Raw genomic sequence first — 17,579 nt, forward strand, 5'->3', positions numbered from 1 at the left:
GCGGGGCACCGGCCTCGGAGCGGGGCAAGGGCAGCCCCAGCCTGCTCCGGGCTGACGGGGACGAGGTGGCAGAGCGAAACCTCTCCGTGCACCCAGCGGGGGCTCTGCCGCTTCCGCCACTTGGTGCCCTGTTGCCTCTGGTCCCTACTGATGGCCTCCGGGAGCCGAAGTGCCGCCGCGCTTTGCCGAGAGCGGCTCTGCGCACCATGCGAGGAGCTCAGGCGGCGGAAGGAGGGTCTCGGGTGGGCTGCGGAGGTGGAGCCTGGGGAGGGGCTGCAGCCGCGCTGCTCCGAGAACAAAGCCTCGCGGCGCCGAGCTCTGCGGGTCCCAGCGCGGGCTCCCACCACCGCCACCCCCAAAGGCAGCTGGGCCACTCGCGGGGCGCCTGCCGCAACCCCCGGCCCCCGCGCTGGCGCCGGCAGCTGCTCGACAGCTGCTCCCCAGCCCTCCGAGCCTCCAAGGGCGGCTCCGGCTTCGGCCTGGCTCGGAAACGCCGCTGCAAGAAGGGCGTGGGCAGGGGGCAGCCACCCCGTCCTGCGCCCCGCTGCGCTCGGGGGGGCTCCAAGCTGGGTGGCTCTCAAGGGCACGGTGCCCTGAGCTGCAGGGATCGGGCCGCCCCCCCCGGCTTTGTCACCCTGGTGTGGACGTCCCTTTGAAACGGCTGCTGGCCCGTTTTGTGCCTGGGGCGCGGGGACACGGGCAGGGTGACGCCGGTGTCCCTGGCACGGCGCTGCCCAGCTGGCTGGGAGCAGATGGAGCTGGAGCTGGGCACCCTCTGGCCCCGCTGGGCCCTGCCTGGGGTCGGCTGGAGGCAGCTTTGGGGGGTCCGCACGAGGGGCAAAACCCGGTGGAGACGGGGCCGTGGGGGTCTGGGGCGGTTTGGGGGCAGGGGGACACATCCGGCAGCGGCTGGGGCGGGCAGGGACGGAGGGGGAGGATGGCACCAAAGGGGTCCCCGCGGCACAGGGGACCCCGCGAAGGCTGGGGGGCACAGCTGGGGGGGCTCGGAGGGCAAAACGGGGGGCGTGGGGGTCTGGGATGGAGGGGAGCTGATGGCAGGGGGGGGTCCCGTCGGGGCGCAGGAGATGGAGCCGTGGGGGCAACCCGGGGATGCGGGGTCCCCGGTAGGTGCAGCACCCTGGGGGGGGGTGGGGGGGACAGGGGGTGCCCGGGGCGTGTCCCCAGGGCGAGCCGTGCTCGGGCTCACCCCGGGGGCGACACCCGGCGGGGTGTCCCCGGGGAGGGGGGGGGAGGATGAGGACACGGGGCGGGGGGGGGGCGCGCCCCGGGGGCGCGGCGGGGGCGGGGGCCGGGGCGGGAGAGGGGGGGGGGGGGGGGGCGAGGAGGGGGGGGCGGGGGGGGGGGGGTTGGGGGCCGCCGTTCGCGGCGCTAGGACCGGGCGCGGCGGCGGGCGGAGCCTCCCCGCCGCTCGCCCCTCCGCCCGGCCGCTGCGGCAGTGTCTCGGAGGCGGGCAGGCGGCCGGTCCCTCCGGTCCCCCGGCAGCATCCCGGCCCCGCCATGGCTGGCGTCGGCTTCGCGGCGCACCGCCTGGAGCTGCTCGCCTCCTACCAGGACGTGATCGGCGAGGACAGCCCCACCGACTGGTGAGCGCGCCCGCCGCCGCCGCCGCCGCCCCTTTGTCCCCCCTCGCCGCCGGGCCCCCTTTGTGCGCACGGAGCCGCCCGGTGCACCGAGCGCGCCCCCGCCGCCACCGGGGCCGCGCCCCCCCCCACCCCCCCCCCCCCCGCCCTCAGCCCCCCCTCCCCGCCGCCCCCCGCCACCTGCCGCCGCCCCGGGCCGGGAGGGACCGGGAGGGACCGGGAGGGGCCGGGAGCCCCGGCACACAAAGGCGGGCGGGGCCGGCGGGGCGGCGGAGGGGGGTGTGCCCGGCCCCGCCGCCCCCGGTGCCCGCACCTGCCCGCCGCCCCGCACCGCCCCGCACCGGGCCGGGCGCGGCCCCGCTTTGTCTGCGCCGGCCGGCACGTGGGGGCACCGGCGGACCCCCCCCCCCCTCCGTTCCCCGCCCCCCCCCCCCCCCCCCATCCTTCCTTTCCCCGCCGGTACCGTGCGTGGGGACAGGCCCGGGGGTCCCCCCGCTGCTGGGCCCGGTACCGGCATGCGGCGGATCCTCGCCATTGTCTGCGAGCGGAGCGCCCGGTGGTGGGATGGGGTGGGATGGGGTGGGATGGGACGGGACGCCCCCGGCCCGGCCCCGCTGGAGCCAGGCCTGCGGCCGGGAGGGAGCTGGGGACCCCCCCGGGCCCGCTGCTCCCGCTCCCCGCAGCCCCCGGGGGGGTCCGTGGGTGCCGGGTCCCCGGGAGGGCCGTGCGGGGTCACCCCGGGGCTGGGCTGCGGTGAGCCAGGGCAGGGGCTGGGGGCACCCTGGGGTGCTCGGCTGCACCCCAATTGCTCTGGCAACCCCATGCCGCAGGCCCGGCAGCTCCAGGCCCCGCCGCAGCCCCCCAGACCTGCTGCAGCCCCAAAGCAGGAGCCGTCGGGGAGCACCTCCCACCGCAGCCCCGCTGCCGCCAGCCCCCTGCACCGGGCTGGCCCCGGGGACCCCCCCTCGTTGTCCCCTCAGTGCTCGCAGGGGGTGCTGCGGGCACCCGGGGGCTCAGCGGGGTGCCGTGCTCTGCTCCCCAGCCGGCTGCCCCCCGGGGCTGGGGGGGCACGGGCACGGCCCCCTCCCCGCCAGCCCCGGGGTCCCCGCGGCCCCGCCGGCGGCGCGGTGGCCGAATGCGGTGCGTGGCGCCGGCCGGGAGGCAGCTGTCAGCCCCCGGTGCATCCCGCTTCCCGGCATCCGCCGCAAAGGCTCCCTCCCTGCCAAAGCTGCTGAGAGCAGCAGAAACGGTTCCCGGGAAGGCGAGCGGCAGAGCCTGCCCCCCCCCCCCCCCCCATTCCATCACCGAGCCCCGGGCGGGCAGCGAGCCCCCACGGCCTCCGTCCTCGAGGCTGAGCTTCGCCCCGTCCTCCCCAGCCCGTGGTCACCCGCGGTGCCCGGTGCCAGCAGCATCCCCGCCGCAGGGCCCGGTGCCGGTGCCCACCCTGGGTGTGGGGTGGGGAGCGGTGCTGGTGGGGGGGGGGGGGGGCATTGCCTGGGGTCTGTGGGGACCGTCCCCTGACGGTGGCACCGGGCAGGGTGAGCCGGGGCTGCGAGGACACTGCACCGGAGTGCGTGGTGCGCGCCGCTGGCTCTGGGGAACGCCGGGATCCCCGTGGCCTCGGGATGTTTAGTCTGGGATTTCCCCCCTCCCACCCCCCCCTCCCCGCCTGCCCCCGAGCCCAGTCCTGGAGGGTCCGAGCCTCCCCTCCCCCTGCCCAGCCTCGCGGAGGCTGCTGGGGCCCATTACTCGATAGGAAAGGAATTTGGTGCTGCTTTCTGAGCACGCCGACTCCCTGGAGCTCGCAGCCACATTGGAAACACATGTGCCCGGGCTGGGGCAGGCGGGACGGGGCGACCCCCCCCCCCCGTCCGGACACGGCACGGGGGGCAGGCGGCCGCGGGGACACCGGGTGCCGGCACCCATGGGTGCTGTGCCCGGTGTGTTCCAGCTGCACCGGCGAGCGATGGGGGCTGCAGGAGGGCAGCGGGCTCCTGTTCCCCCCCTCCAGCAGCAATGGGGGTCCCCCGGCCACGATCACCCCCTCCCTGCCTGCCCCCTCGCACCCACAGGGGACCCCGGAGCCCAGGGTGCTGGGAAGGGGCTGGGGAAGCTGCGGGGGCCTGGCGGGGGGATTGCAGCCCCCAGACGGGGTCGGGGCTGCCCGCTGCAGCCCGCAGCCTCGCTGGTGGGGTTGGTCCCCGCTGCCGGGGCTCGTGGTGATGTTTTTGGGCTCCTGGGGCTGCTGCTGGCCCCCGTGGGGCTGGGAATGCTCAAACCATCCATCCCGGTGTGGGGCAGGGGCCGTTTTGGGGGTGATACCCGGGGTGGCAGGCCCCTGCCAAGCCCCGGCTGCCCCACGAGCACCCGTGGGTGCCGGCAGCAGCACCCAGCTCGGGCATCACCCTGCGTGGGGGGGTCCTGGGGTGGGGGGGTGGGCACCGGGTCCCCCAGCACCCACACGGCTGCCCCGGCGGCGACACCTCGGCTGTGCCCTACTTGTGCCCTCCCTTTGCATCCCGCTCCCTGAGCGCCCGGCTCCTGCCCGCAACCCTGAGCCCCCCCCCCCCCCCGCGGAATTGCAGCACCCCAAAAACCGCATCCTCCACCCCAATCCCAGGGGAAGCAGCAGGGCCGGGGCCGTGTTTGTTGCCTTTCCCCGGCGCAGAGGCACTGCGGACCGCGCCGCGCGGCCGCTCGGCTGCCCCCAGCCCGGGAGCCGGCGCCGATTAGCGGGATTTGGCCGGGCGGATTAAAGGCAATCCTGTTGGTGCAATTATCTGTGGCTCGCTGCAGGAGCCGGGCTGGGGGGGGGGGTGCGGACCGGGGACATTGGGTGCGGGGGGGGTGAGGACGGAGGCTTGTTTTCCCCTCTTTGTTAGGCATGGCCCTAAATTCCCTTCGTTTCTCGGCTGGAAGGGGCCAGGATGGAGCCGGGTGGCTCCGATGTGGGGTTGGCTCTGCCTGTGGGGGGCTGCCTGCTCCCCATCCCCATCCCCATCCCCATCCCCATCCCCATCCCCATCCCTGCTCCCTTTCCCCATCCCCATCCCCTTCCTGGAAGCCGCCAGCTCCGATGAATTTGCCCTTTCCCAGCACCGCAGGGATTTTGGCACTGGGGCGAGCACCGCCTGGGTGCCGCCATGCCGATCGGCACAGCCGCCCGCCTGCCTTTATGGGGGGGGGGATGGATTTGGGATGGGGGACGGGGGGGGGGACGGGACGGGGGTCCGGCACGGGCTCCCCGGGAGCAGCGCGTGACGGTGGCGGGTTTGGGCGCCCGCCAGGCCCCCGCTGCCTGCCTGCCTCCCCCGCTCCCCTCCGCTAATCACCTCGTCATCGGGGCGAGCTGCATCCCAGCTGGGATGGGGGGGGGTTGCCGTGGCGACGGAGGATGCTGGTTGCATGGCAACATCCATCCCTCGCCCACCCGCCCCGGACCCGGACCCATCCCGCACGCATCCCTCTCTCCCCCCCCTCCCCACCCCATAGCCTGCTGCCTGCACCGGGGGGGGCGCGAGGGCTGGCGGGGGGCTGCGGAGCCCCGGGGGGGCTCTCTGGGGCACGAGGGGGTTTTCCCAGCCTCGGTGAACGGTTTCCAAGGAACGGTCTCCATGACGGCCCCATCACACCCCGGCGGCACATTGATTTGCTGCTGCTGCTGGAGCTCCGGCGTCCTCCCCCGGCCTGGAGCCCGGCGGGCCGGCGGCTCACGCAGCCGGGAACGTGAGCGGCCCCGAGTTCCCCGTCAGGGCGCGGGGCTGTCCCCAAAGCCGGCTGTCCCCGTGGGGTTGGGGGGGGGGGGGGTGTCAGGGGTGGGCGTGCGGGGAGCTGGGAGCGCTGCAGGATGGGTGGTGGCACCCAGCTGGGCCCCGTGCCCCAGCCACCCCTGTGTCCCCCGTCCTCGGGACCTTGCCCTGTGGTTGTGAGGGTGGAGAAAAAGGCCCTGCCCTAAATCCTGGGGGCAGGGGCAGTGCCCAGCCCCTGCTCTGCGGGGCCCTGTGTGCCCCGTGCCTATGGGGCAGCCAGGCCCTTCGTGGTGCTGGCGGGCAATGGGGGCTTGGGGGACCCTGGGGACACCTCAGGGACTGTCCCCGGGACCTGTCCCTGCCCCGGTCTCGGTGTCACCAGCACCAGAAAGGGGAGGTGAGGCTGCCCCGTGCTCCCCCCGGCTCTGCGGGGCCATTTCTCACCCCTCTGCCTCCCCAGGGCCCTCTACACGTACGAGGATGGCTCCGATGACCTGAAGCTGGCAGCGTCGGGAGGTAAGGTCCTCATCCCCCCGTGGCCGGCTCCGCTTTCCCCAGCACCCATCCCGGCCGGGGGTCCCGGTGCCGGGTGGCTGTGAGCTGAGGGTGCTGTGTGCCCTGCCAGGAGGGGGTCTGCTGGAGCTCTCCGGCCACTTCGAGATCCAGAAGGTGATGTACGGCTTCTGCAGCGTCAAGGACCCCCAGGCCGTGCTCCCCAAATATGTCCTCGTCAACTGGGTGAGTAGGGGGAGCGCGCGGGCACCCCCTGCCCGGGGTCCCATGACAGTGCAGGTGCTATAGGGGAAGGGGTGTGGGTGCCCTGCAATGGTCAGTGGGGTGGGGGGCACGTGGGACCCCCCCTTGGCTCTGTCCCCCTCTCAGCTCCCCTCTGGCCACCGCAGGTGGGTGAGGACGTGCCCGACGCCCGCAAGTGCGCCTGTGCCAGCCACGTGGCCAAGATCGCCGAGTTCTTCCAGGTGGGTGACAACGGGGACGGGGATGGTGGTGACCAGGGAGCCCGGGGTGACGGCCGGGGGGGGGGTCTCTGACGTGTCTCGCCCCCAGGGCGTGGACGTGATCGTCAACGCCAGCAGCGTGGAGGACATCGACCCGGGGGCCATCGGGCAGCGGCTCTCCAACGGGCTGGCCCGCGTCTCCAGCCCCGTGCTGCACCGCCTGCGGCTGCGGGAGGACGAGAACGCCGAGCCCGTGGTAATGTCCCCTCGGTGGTGGCATCACCCTGCTGGCCAGGCCAGGCTCTGTCTGCCCCGGCCCGCCGCCCCCCGTGCCGCTTACTCGTATTCCCCTCGCTGGTCCCAGCCACCCCCCCTGACTCTGCTCCGTCCCAGGGCACGAGCTACCAGAAAACCGACGCCACCGTGGAGATGAAGCGGCTCAACCGGGAGCAGTTCTGGGAACAGGCCAAGGTCGGGGCAGCGGTGGGGGGTGGGGGTGGGTATGGGATGTGCCCCGGGCCAGGCTGACGGCCCCGTCCCGACCCCGTCCCCGCAGAAAGAGGAGGAATTGCGCAAGGAGGAGGAGCGGAAAAAGGCGCTGGACGCGCGGCTGCGGTTCGAGCAGGAGCGCATGGAGCAGGAGAGGCTGGAGCAGGAGGAGCGGGAGCGGCGCTACCGGGAGCGCGAGGAGCAGATCGAGGAGCACAGGCACGGGGGGATTTGGGGTTGGGCGTGTGGGTGTTGGGTCCCAACAGGGATGGGGACGGGTGCTGGTGGCAGTGCTCAGCCCTGCTCCCGTGCCCCTGGCAGGAGGAAGCAGCAGAGCATGGAGGCGGAGGAGGCCCGGCAGCGCCTGAAGGAGCAGTCCATCTTCGTGAGTGCCCCCGTGGGGATGCGGTTGGGGGCTCTGGGGGCGGCGGTGCTGAGGGTGGCGGTGCTGAGGGTGGCGGTGACGGTGGCATTTCTTGGCAGGGGGAGCAGCAAGAGGAGGACGACAGGCAGCAGCTCCGGAAATCGGAGTCGGAGGTGGAGGTGAGCGCAGCAGCGCCCTGCCCGGCGCCGGTCTCCGCTCCCCAAGCTGGATGGGACCTGGAGCGGGTCACGTCCGCGCTGCCGGGGGTGCCCCCCACGGGACGCGGGTCCCAGCCTGCCCCCTCCCCGCAGGAGGCCGCTGCCATCATCGCCCAGCGACCCGACAACCCCCGGGACTTCTTCAAGCAGCAGGAGCGGGTGGCATCGGGCAGCAGCGACGCCATCTCACCGGGCAGCCACAGGACAGGTGAGGGGCTGGGGGGGGCACGGGGGGCCATGGAGCAGGTGAGTGCGGTGCCACGGGGGTGTCTGCAGCTCGCTGGGTCACAGAGGGATCGGGTGTCCCCTCTGCTGTCCCTTTGGCTGTGATTCTGGGTTCTGGGGGTATCGCTGCGGTCATCCTGCTCAGCACCACCACGGCTCCTCAGGTGGCCTCGCGTCTTCTTGCGCCTCCAGGGGGGTGCTGCAAAGGGGGGGGGGGGGGGGGTGCTCATCCCTCATCCTGCTCGCTGTTGGGTGCCCTCTGCCCACCCGTCTGCTGGCACGCAGGGTGGCGGCGTGGTCCGGCTGTGGGGACAGCTTGGGGACCGGGCGGTGGCTTGGGAAAGAAGCTCTGGAAGCTACAAAGGGCAGCGGCGGGACTGGGGCAGGGGGACAGAAGTGGGGCACCTGGTGTGCCCCCGGCCAAGTGTGTGTGGGGCACCCCGTGTGCCCCGTGGTGCTGTGCCCGCCCCAGGGTCCCTGGTGCCAGGGCAAGTGTGTGCAACAGGGCAGGGCGCCTCTTTTGGGGTCTGGGTGCTGCCAGCTGGCCCTGGCAGTGGGGCTGGCCCTGCTGAGGGCTCTCTGGGGGGTGGGGGTGGCTGGCAGGGGGTGCCCTACGGGGGGCTGGGCTGCCCCACAACGTGGGGTGCAGCCCTGGGGCTCCGCTTGTGGCTTTAGGGCAGGGGCTGGCTGTTCTTGGGGTGGGTGCCGCCGGCCGTGGGGCCACGCTGTGGGGCTGTGCCATGGGTCAGGCTGCGGGCTGTGCCGTGGGGCTGTGCCGTGGGGCTGTGCTGTGTGTTCTTGCCGTGGGGCTGTGCCGTGGGGCCGTGCCTTGGAGTGATGTGCGCACTGTGGGTCGTGCTGTGGGCTGTGTTGTGGGGTCGTGCTGTGGGGCCGTGCGGGGCCTGAGCGAACAGAAGGCCCCGTGTCCTGTGGCTGTGTCCTGGCCTCTCTCCCCACCTGGCCTCTTGATGCTGCCTCCTGTCCTGCCGTCCTGCCGTCCTGCTGTCCTGCTGTCCTGCCGTCCTGCTGTCCTGCCGTCCTCCATCCCGCTGTCAGTGCTGCCTCCCCCCCGTCCTTTCCATCCCGGTGCCCCGGTGCCCCGGTCCCGCCGAGCAGGGACTGACCCATCTCTCTGCTCTCTCTCTCTCCGTCCGTCTGTCTGTCTGTCTTTCTTTCTCTCGGCAGGTCGTCTGCACTGTCCTTTCATAAAGACAGCTGACAGTGGGCCGCCTTCTTCCTCCTCCTCCTCCTCCTCCCCCCCGCGGACCCCCTTCCCCTATATCTCCTGCCACCGCACCCCAAATCTCTCCTCTTTCTTCCCATGTAGGTAGCTGGGAGCCCCCTGGGCACGCAGTCCCCCCCCGGGGCCGAGCCCCGCACCCCTCCCCAACCCCTCCACGCGCTGGGCCCGGGGCACGAGGACGGAGCCGTGGGACCGACGGCCGAGCCAGCGCCCACCCGCGGGCACCCCGAGGGGACCGTGCGCCCTGTATGGCCGGGGCTGCCCCGTGGGACAGGCTGTGCCCGGGGACAAACGGGGACAGGGCAGAGCCGTGCCCGGGGAGGTGATGCTGTGCCCGTGGGGCAGCGAGGGATGGACGAGGCTGTGCTCAGGACCGTGCCTATGGGGCTGAAGGGGCCGTGTGGGGCTGTGCCCCCCGGCTTTCGGGGGGGGGAGCGGGCACAGCGCGGTGCCTGCGGAGAGGAGAGGCTGTGCCGGGGCGATGTGCGGGCAGGGCCAGCGTGTGCTGCGGCAGGGATCGGGGCTGCGGCTGTGTGGGGACACCCGGGGGGGGACTCGGGTCTTGCAGCACCCATGGGTGCCTCCCCGCTGCTTCGCAGGAAGGCGATGAGGCGGCGGCAGGTAGGTGGCGGCGTGCGTTTGTCAGCCGGTGGCCGGGCTGGCGTGGGGCAGGAGCGCGGGCGGCCCCGGGGCGCTGGATCCCCCTCCCCACCTGGGCACCCCCCCACCCCAAGCCGTGTCTCCCTTGTCCGCAGGCAGCCAGTCGGACGCCTACCGAAAGGCTTCGGCAGCGGGCTGCAGCCCCTGCGAGTCCAGCCCGGCCTCCACGCCGCTGGGCCAGCAGGGCGTCCGCGGCTCGGCCGAAGAGACGCCAGCAACGCCCAAAGGTGGGCGCGGGGCTGGCGGGCTGCCCGACGCCCCCGCAGACCCCACAAACCTCTGTGTGCCCCCCCCCCGGTGTATCCCCTGCCGCCCCCGGGTCCCCCTTTGCATCGCTCAGCGCATCCCCGCCGCCCCTTCTGTATCGCCCGGCGCAGCCCCTGCGGCTCGGCCGCGTCCCCGCCGTCTGCGCCACGTCCCCCGTGCGTCTCCGCTGCTCCCCGCCGCTGCGCCTGTCGTCGCTGCTGCATCCCTCGTGTAGCTGCTGCGTCCCCCCCATGCACCCCTGCCAGCTCCGGTGCACCCCCCCGGTGCATCCCCGCCATATCTGGTGCATCCTGCAGAACACCCCCGCTGCATCCCCACCGATCTCCATCCCTGCTGCATCCCCAACCACCTCCATCCCCGCTGTCCCCACTCCATTTCGCCCCCCCCCCCGTACACCTCGGCCATCCCTGCTGCATCCCCCCCTACGTCCTCGCTGTCCCTCTGCACCCTCTGCTACATCCCCGCTGTCTCCTTCACACCCCTGGTGCATCCCTGCTTTCCCTTCTGCGTCTCCCATCCCCCTGTGCCTCCCAGCCACCCCCCCCACACACACCCCCACCAGGGACCACCCATCCCCCCTGCACCCCCAGGTGATCATCTTACCCCACACCGTGTCCTATAAGTCCCTTGGTGCGTGCCATCTGTCCCCTCGCTGCCCAGCCAGCCCCCCTCAGCATCTCCCAACCCAAAGACCCCATCCCCGTCCCCAGGTGCCCCCCAGCCCTGCCCGGGGGCGTTGTGCCCCCACTGACTGCTGTCCCCCCCGTCCCCTTGCAGACTCCCCAAGCCCCAGCAGCGCCCAGGTGGCCGAGCCAGCGGTGGCCGAGCAGCACTGGCCCTTCCCGGGCCCCGAGGACAAAGCCGCGGAGCCCCCGGGGGACGAGCCCGACCCCAGGCCGGCGTGGGCAGCCCCTGACGCCCTGGGGGACCTGGTGACCCTGGAGCCCACCGACCCGTCCCCGCTGCCCGCGGCGGCCGAGCCCCAGCCCACGGTGCCGCCCGGCGCCGCCGAGCCCCTCATCGAGCTGTGGCAGAGCGACGGCGCCGCCACCGCCACCGCCTGGCCCCTGCCCGTCGCCCCCACGCCCGCCCCCGAGGGACCCCCGGCCGCCCCCGACGAGGGGCCGCTGCTGAGCCTGGACGAGCTGCCCGAGCCCCCCGCCACCTTCTGCGACGCGGAGCGGGAGGAGATGGAGGAAGAGGAGGAGGAGGAAGAGGAGGAGGCCATTGCGGGGGGCCCCCACCCGGCGGGGCTCGGCTACCAGGACGCCGGCCCGGGCCACGAGCCCCCCCTCATCACCAACGGGGAGATGGCCCCCAAGGACGGCACGCCGGGCCGCGGCGAGCAGGTGAGCGTGGCCGGGGCGAGCACCGCGGGGGGGTCTTGGCACCGTGTCTGTGTTTGGTGGGGGTCCTGACCGTGGTGGCACTGTCGTGTGTCCCCAATAACCACCCCCAGGCCAGCGAGGGCTACTTCAGCCAGTCCCAGGAGGAGGAGGCACCGCAGCCCGAGGAGCCATCGGCCAAAGCCCCCCAGCCCGTCTTCTACAACAAGCCCCCAGGTGAGTGGGGACGAGGGTTGAGGGGTGTGCGGGGGTGCGCGCGTCCCCGTTACGGGGGTCCCTGACCCGCCGCCCCGTCCCCACAGAGATCGACATCACGTGCTGGGACGCGGACCCGCTGCCCGAGGAGGAGGAGAGCTTCGGGGGCGGCGTGTAAGGCTGGCCCCCGCTGCCGGCGCACGCAGCCAGGCCCCCCGCTGATTCGGGGCGCGAGCGGCCGCGGCCAGGGGCCGGCCCCGGCCCCCTCCCCGCTGGGGCCCCGCAGGATGAGGCCTCCGGGCGGGAGCCGGGGGGGCCGCCCCGCAGCGCCCCCGCCCCGGGGCACCTTTTACAGCTCCCCCCCTTCTCTTTCTCTCTCTTTTTTAAGTTGTCGGTAGGAGACGTGTCAGCCCCCCCATGACCCCCCGTTAGTTGCCCCCCCCCCCCCCCCCCCGACCCGCCCCGGCTCCCTGTACTGGGGGGGGGGGGGGGGAATGGGGTATGCGTGCAGCCCCCCCCGTGTCCCATGTCCGGCTGTGGGATAGGGGCCTCTCTTCTCTTCTCGCCCTCCCCCTGCCCCCCCCCAGTACTTTGCACGAGTTCAACAAAAAAAATGAAAAAAACAGAAAAAAAAACAGCGGAATAATAATAATAATAATAAATGAATATGGCAATAAAGTGACCCTACCGAGGCGAGGCTGCGGCCGGCGGTACACCCCCCCCCCCCCCCCCACCCCAAAACCCTGCGGGGATGGGGGGAGCCGGCGTGGGGCTCCCCCCCTCCCCTCCTTGCCAGGAGCCCCCCCCCGGGCGCAGGGCTTGCCCGCCGGAGCCCCCTCCCCATTTCCCTCCCCGCTTCGCCCCTCGCTTGGCCCCTTTCTCCCCCTACGGTAACTGTTTTTGGAAAGCACAAGTTCTGTAACGGCGGCGTGCTGATGTATGTTAATAAATAAAAGCGACTCCCACGGGGGCTGCCGCCTGCTGGGGGGTGGGCGTGGGAGGGCCGGGGCGGGGGGGGGTGGGACAGGGACCCCGCCACCCCAGGGAGCCCCGCGACGCCAGCCCGGGGGCGAGGCGATCCGGATCCACAAACTTTTATTCTCAAACTGTAACAAACAAAATAAGAAACAGAGCAGAGTCCGAGCCCGGCTCCGGGCCCCCCCCCCGGCCGCGGGGGTGCCAGCAGGGGACGGGTGGGGGGCGAGACGGGGAACCAGCCCCTTCCGCGCTGGCGGCGATGGCCCGCGACGGGGACGTCGTCCCCGGGAACAGCGGGTGGCCGAGCCCCCCCGGTGTCGGGGGGACACCCGCAGGCGGCTGCGGCTCCCCCGGGGCCACCCCTAGACGGCCGTAGTCCTGCCGAAGAGGGGCATGGAGACCGGGAGGTGCCACGGCCCCGGCTCGTAGGTGTCCCTGCTGCTGAGCTCCGAGTCCGTCCAGCTGGGGAACATGCGCGGGGAGCACTCTGCCTGCAGGTAAAGGTCCGGGCAGGCCGGCCCGGGGCTGGCCGAGCGGGGCAGGTGCAGCGCCGAGCCGTAGCCGGCGTCGAGGAAAAGGGGTTTGTAGCTGGGGGGCTGCTCCTGCTTCTCCAGCCGCTCGTGGCTCAGGAAGGGCGCGTTGATCTTGCGGTAGAGCCCGCGCGTGTCCATCAGCACCTCGCTGTACGGCGGGGGGGGGCTCCGCCATCAGCAGCGCCTCTTCGTAGCACGGCGGCTTCGACAGGTCCGACTCTGCCGGGCAAAGCCCCCCCCCCCCGGCGTCAGCGCCGACCCCCGGCCACCACCGCGCTCCCCGGCGAGGCGGGCGCGCGACCCGCGGCGGCGCCCCGGCGGCGCCCCGCTGCTGCTCCTTACCGTGCCGGCAGCTCCAGGGCCGCGGGGGCGGGATGTGGGGGTGGTGGTGGTGGTGGTGGTGGGGCTCCATGCGGAGCCGGTGGGGGACGGCGATGCCGGGGGGGCTGCCCCCGTAGCCCTCGTAGTGCAGCGGCTCCAGCTCCAGCGCGCGCAGGCTCTGCTCCCGCAGCCGCTCCTCCTGCTGCCGCTTCACCCGCCGCCGCAGGTAGCTGCAGAAGCAGCACAGCAGCACGATGAGCCCCCAGATGAGCCAGAAGCCCGCGAAGCAGGTGAGGAAGGTGTAGGTGCCCTGGGACATCACCATCTTCGCCGCCGCCGGCCCGCGGGGGGAGGCCCCCGCTTCTCCCTGCCCTCGGGGGTCGGGGTCGGGATGCTCAGGGCGGCGGCAGGGCCCGCGCTCGAGCCGATGCTCTCAGGGCCGCCGAAGGGCTCCCCATGCCGTGCCCAGCGTCTCCTCCTGGCCCGTGGGCGCCCGCCGTCAGGGCTCCGTCCTCGCCATGGAGCCGCGGGGCTGGAGCGGGTGGGTCAGGCCTGGCTGCGCGGGGCAGGGGGCGGGCGGCGGGGGCACGGGTACGGCGCGGTCCCGGCCCAGCCGCTGCCCATCGCTGGGAGGGGGCCGCCGGGGAACGGGGTTGGGGGGGGGGGCCCTGCAACGAGACAGACGCGAGCGTGAGCGTGGCGGGGACGCGGATGCCCCGTTCCCATGGAGACTCGCTCCACATGCGCAGCGGCACCCGGAGCCGTGCCCGGCCCCACACACGCCCCCGCCGGCACCCCCCCCCCCCCCGGCTGCGGATCCCCCCCACATCCCATCCCTGCATCCGCCCCAAAGCTGCCGGGCACCCCGGAGCGGGAGGCGGATGCCGCAGCCCCGCAGCATCGACGCCTTTGAGGCCACGCGGCGTCCTCCAGCCTCCTCCCACCCCAAATGTGCTGCGGCACCCGGGCGGCTCCGTCCCGGCTGCCTCATAGCAGGGGGCCACGGTGTGCCCCCGGGGGTGGGGGGGAGCGAGCGGCTGCGGCGTGCGGCACGCGGGAGCACGTGCACGGCGGGCACCGGCGGCCTCGTGGCTGTAGGGAGCGCGTGGCAGCTCGGGGACGTTTGGGAGGGGGCGATGCGGGAGGGGTTTGGTGGCGGTGGGACCGTCACCCTTGCACGGTCCTTGGCTTTGGGCAGGGTGACAGCTCGGTCACCTTCAGCTGAGCACTGTGCCAAGGGGGAGGGAGGGAGCCGTGCACATCAGCCAGCGGGGAGCAGCACCCATGGGTGCTTGCAGGCTGGCAAGTAAGCACCCGTCAGGATTATTCTTATCGTGGTGTGGGAGAAAATGCAATCGCCGCCGGGGAGCGGGAGGATTGCGAGCAGCAGCCGAGGGCAGGGCGACCGCGGTGGCTCCGCTCCTGCGTGCCTCGGCTCGGCGAAGGGACGCGGGGTCCCCGCATGGCACGGGGCTGGAGCGCGGTGCCCAGCGTGGGGACCACGGGGGGGGGGGACGCTGCGTGTCGGGGAGGCCGGAGGGGAAGCGGGCAGGGCAGCGGGGCCGGAGGGCCGTGCCGAGCCGGAAGGAAGGAGGGAAGGGGAAGGAAGGGGCTGGGGAGCCACGCTCCGGCGTCCCCGCTCCGTGTGGCGGGGGCTGCTCCGTCGTGCAAACGTGGGGGCGGAGGCGGCATTTTTTTGGGGAGCGGGGCCCATTCCTGGGGCTCCCCAAGGTGCCACCGCTGCCGGCCAAGGCCAGCACGGTGCGGGCAGAGCTCGCCAGCCCCGGCTGCAACAGGCTCCCCACCGCCAGCACGGACGGGGGCACCGTGCGGGTGGTGGCGGTGGCTCCGGAGCCGGTGTCACGGCCAGGCTAGGGACAGCGAGGGCTGGCAGCGCCTGGGGGCTGGGGGTGCTTGGGGACCGGGGGCACCTGGGGACCGGGGGCGTACGCAGCCAGGGATAGCTCTGGAGAGGGGACGTTGGGGCTGGGGGTGTCGGGGGCCGGAGGCGTTCGGGGAGCAGGGACGCGTGGGCTGGGGGTGCCGGGGGACACCCACGCGGTCCCGCGGGAGCGGACCGGGAGCCCCGGCCGGGTGGCGGCAGGCACCGAGGCGGGTCCCCCCCTTTCTCCCCCTCCCTCTCCCGTCCCCCCCCCCCCAGCCCGCTGCCCGCGGCCTGTGCCCCGGTGCCGGGTGCTTCCCTGCCCGGTGCCCGCGGAGGGCGGGATGGGGACACCCGGCGGGGACCTCCCCGCTCCCGGTGCCGGGCGCGGCGGCCCCCCCCGCTTCCTCCTCCTCCTCCTCCTTCCCCCCCCCACGGAGAGCGCGCGCGCGCCTCCGCCGCGGCGGCGGGGGGGAGGGGGGGCGCGCGCGCCCCGGGGACGCGCCGGGCGCGCGCCTCCGCCTCCGCCCCAGCCCCCGGTTCCCGGTGGCCACGGCCCCGCGCGCCCCCGCCCCGGCCCCGCTCCCCTCCCCTCCCCTCCGCGCAACAGGCGGGGGCGCCGCGCCCGTTCCCCCCGCGGCTCCCGTTACCGGCGGCGGCGGCGGCGCACGTGGCTCAGGCGGCGGGCGGCGGCGGCGGCTCCATAGGGCGGCGGCGGCGGGGGGGGGGGGAACGGGGAAGGGGGGGGGGGGAGCCCGGTGCGCGCCCGGTGCGCGGCGCCGCCGCCGCCTCCCGGCGCTGCCTTTGTCTCCGGTGAGCGCTCCCGCGCCGCCGCCGCCGCCGCCGCCGCCGCGCACCGCCCCGCCCGGGCTCCCGCCCCGCCGCTCCGCCCCGCCCTCGGCTCGGGGAGGGACCCGGGCGGCCCGGAGCCGGTGGGGCCCCCCCCTCGGAGCCCCCTCACCGGGACCCGCGGATACCGTGGGGGGGGGGGGCGTATTGGCACGGCCGCGGGATCCCGGTGGCGTGGCGGCCGCGGCATCCCCCGGGCGGGAGGGGGGAGCCCGCGGGGGGGTGGCTGGGGATCCCCCGGGTGACCCGCACGGTCCGTGGGCTGGGGGGGGGTGACGGCCCCGTCCGGTGGTCACCCATCCCCTGGGCAGGGGGCGATGGCCGGAGACCGCTCCCGGGGTGACGGCCACAATCCTGCCGGTGCAGAGCGGGGACAGTGGCTGTGCGGGGGCACCAGCCCCGGACACCCCCACCCCCCCGATGATGGGGTGCACGGTGGTGCCGTGCAGGAAGACACGTGCCCGTACCGGGCAGAGGGTGCCAGCGTGGCCCCAAAGGTCAGAGGTGGCACTGGGCACCCTGGGGGTCCCTGCGCTGCCCTGTCCCCCTCCTTGTACCCCACTGACCCAGCCCAAGCACTCATCCCCCTGCACTGGGGCTCCCCCCCGGCTATTTGCCACCGGGCAGATGTCACCAGATGTTCTCTGCGGTGTCCAAGCCGGTGTCACGGTCACACCGGGGGCGAGGGCTGTGCCATCTGTGCACCCGGCTGCTGCCCCGGCGCCGCGTGGCTCGAGCGGGAGCGGCGGCGGCGTGGGCACCGGGCAGGAGCCGTGCCAGCCCCGGGGCCGCCGTGCCCTCTGGGTGCCCAGAGCCAGAGCACGAGGCGGTGACACGGCGGTGGCACCCTGCGGGGGTGCCGGCGCAGGCCGTGACCTGGCCACCGCTTCCTCCCCGTGGGCAGGGCGGCGGGCGCCCGCCCGAAGGAATTCCTCCTCGCCGGGGCCACCGGGCAGCACAGCCCGCTGCCGCCATCGCCGTGCCCAGCTGGGCAGAGCGGCTCCGTCGTCCGTCCCGGCCTCAGCACCGTGCTGGCCTCGTCCCTCCGGCCCCCTTTGCTCCGTCCCCGACTCACCTCGCTGGGCCTCGGCTCCCGCGGTGTGCTCTCAGAGCGCGGCAGCGCGGCCGGGCCGCCTCGGCGGTGGTTGCGGGGTCGCCCGAGCGGCTGGCGGGGTGGGCAGGGGGCTGCGGCCATGCAGGGGGGCCGCGGCGCTCCCCGTGGGCACGAGCGAGGGGCGGGCGGGGGGCACGGGCGGCATCGTCAGGCCGAGGCCAGCGGGTGGGCGGCGGGCGCCCCGCGGGCGGTGGGAGCCCGGCCTCCGGCCCCGCCAGCGCCAGGGGCCGGGAGCTGCCTTCCCCACGGCGGCGGCGGGGGGAGGCAGGCGGGGGAGCGCTCCCCGAGCCACATGGTGGGCCGGAGGAGGAGCTGTTGCCCAGGCAACAGCTGAGAGCATCCTTCACCCCTGAAAATCGTGTGTGCGGCGCTGCCTCCACAGCCCCACGGCTCGGGGCAGGGCCCGGGGTGCTCAGCACCCCTGTGGCAGCCCCACCCCGTCCCCCCATGCGGCTCACCCGCGGGCCCCACATGCCCTGGATGTGGCTGGGAACGTCTCGGGCCGGGCTTTTTCCAGGGGCCCTGCGGCAGCACGTAGGGCACGCGCTGCTCCCCGCCTGCAGGGACGCGGAGGGGGACACGGGCCCCC

At 74.3% G+C, this 17,579-nt stretch overlaps 2 protein-coding genes across 5 annotated transcripts; one reads left to right on the forward strand and one right to left on the reverse strand.

Moving 5' to 3' along the window:
* The first annotated feature begins 1,352 nt into the window (after positions 1-1,352).
* Positions 1,353-12,283, forward strand: DBN1 (drebrin 1). Of its 4 annotated transcripts, XM_080555198.1 has the most exons (15): positions 1,353-1,604; positions 5,811-5,866; positions 5,976-6,088; positions 6,253-6,327; positions 6,416-6,562; positions 6,700-6,777; positions 6,863-7,014; positions 7,117-7,180; positions 7,279-7,338; positions 7,471-7,585; positions 8,788-8,925; positions 9,601-9,732; positions 10,550-11,121; positions 11,232-11,334; positions 11,421-11,841. In XM_080555198.1, the coding sequence occupies exons 1-15, from the start codon at positions 1,519-1,521 to the stop codon at positions 11,489-11,491; spliced, it is 1,962 nt and encodes a 653-aa protein (XP_080411324.1). In that variant the 5' UTR covers positions 1,353-1,518; the 3' UTR covers positions 11,492-11,841. The 4 variants fall into 4 exon arrangements, with proteins under 4 accessions (XP_080411324.1, XP_080411321.1, XP_080411323.1 ...); XM_080555195.1 differs by lacking the exons at positions 11,232-11,334; positions 11,421-11,841 and adding an exon at positions 11,901-12,283 and having other exon boundaries at positions 1,380-1,604; positions 10,550-10,895; XM_080555196.1 differs by lacking the exon at positions 8,788-8,925 and having other exon boundaries at positions 1,382-1,604; positions 11,421-11,642.
* Positions 12,284-12,506: 223 nt separating this feature from the next.
* PRR7 (proline rich 7, synaptic) lies at positions 12,507-17,253 on the reverse strand. Its single transcript, XM_080555202.1, is given in 4 exon segments — positions 12,507-12,989; positions 12,991-13,043; positions 13,167-13,813; positions 16,952-17,253. Coding segments are annotated over 3 exon segments (693 nt in total). The 5' UTR covers positions 13,471-13,813; positions 16,952-17,253; the 3' UTR covers positions 12,507-12,653.
* Between the last annotated feature and the right edge of the window lie 326 nt (positions 17,254-17,579).

The sequence above is a fragment of the Anser brachyrhynchus genome (genome assembly GCF_964034855.1).
Source record: "Anser brachyrhynchus genome assembly, chromosome: 14".
NCBI classification, from domain to species: domain Eukaryota; kingdom Metazoa; phylum Chordata; class Aves; order Anseriformes; family Anatidae; genus Anser; species Anser brachyrhynchus.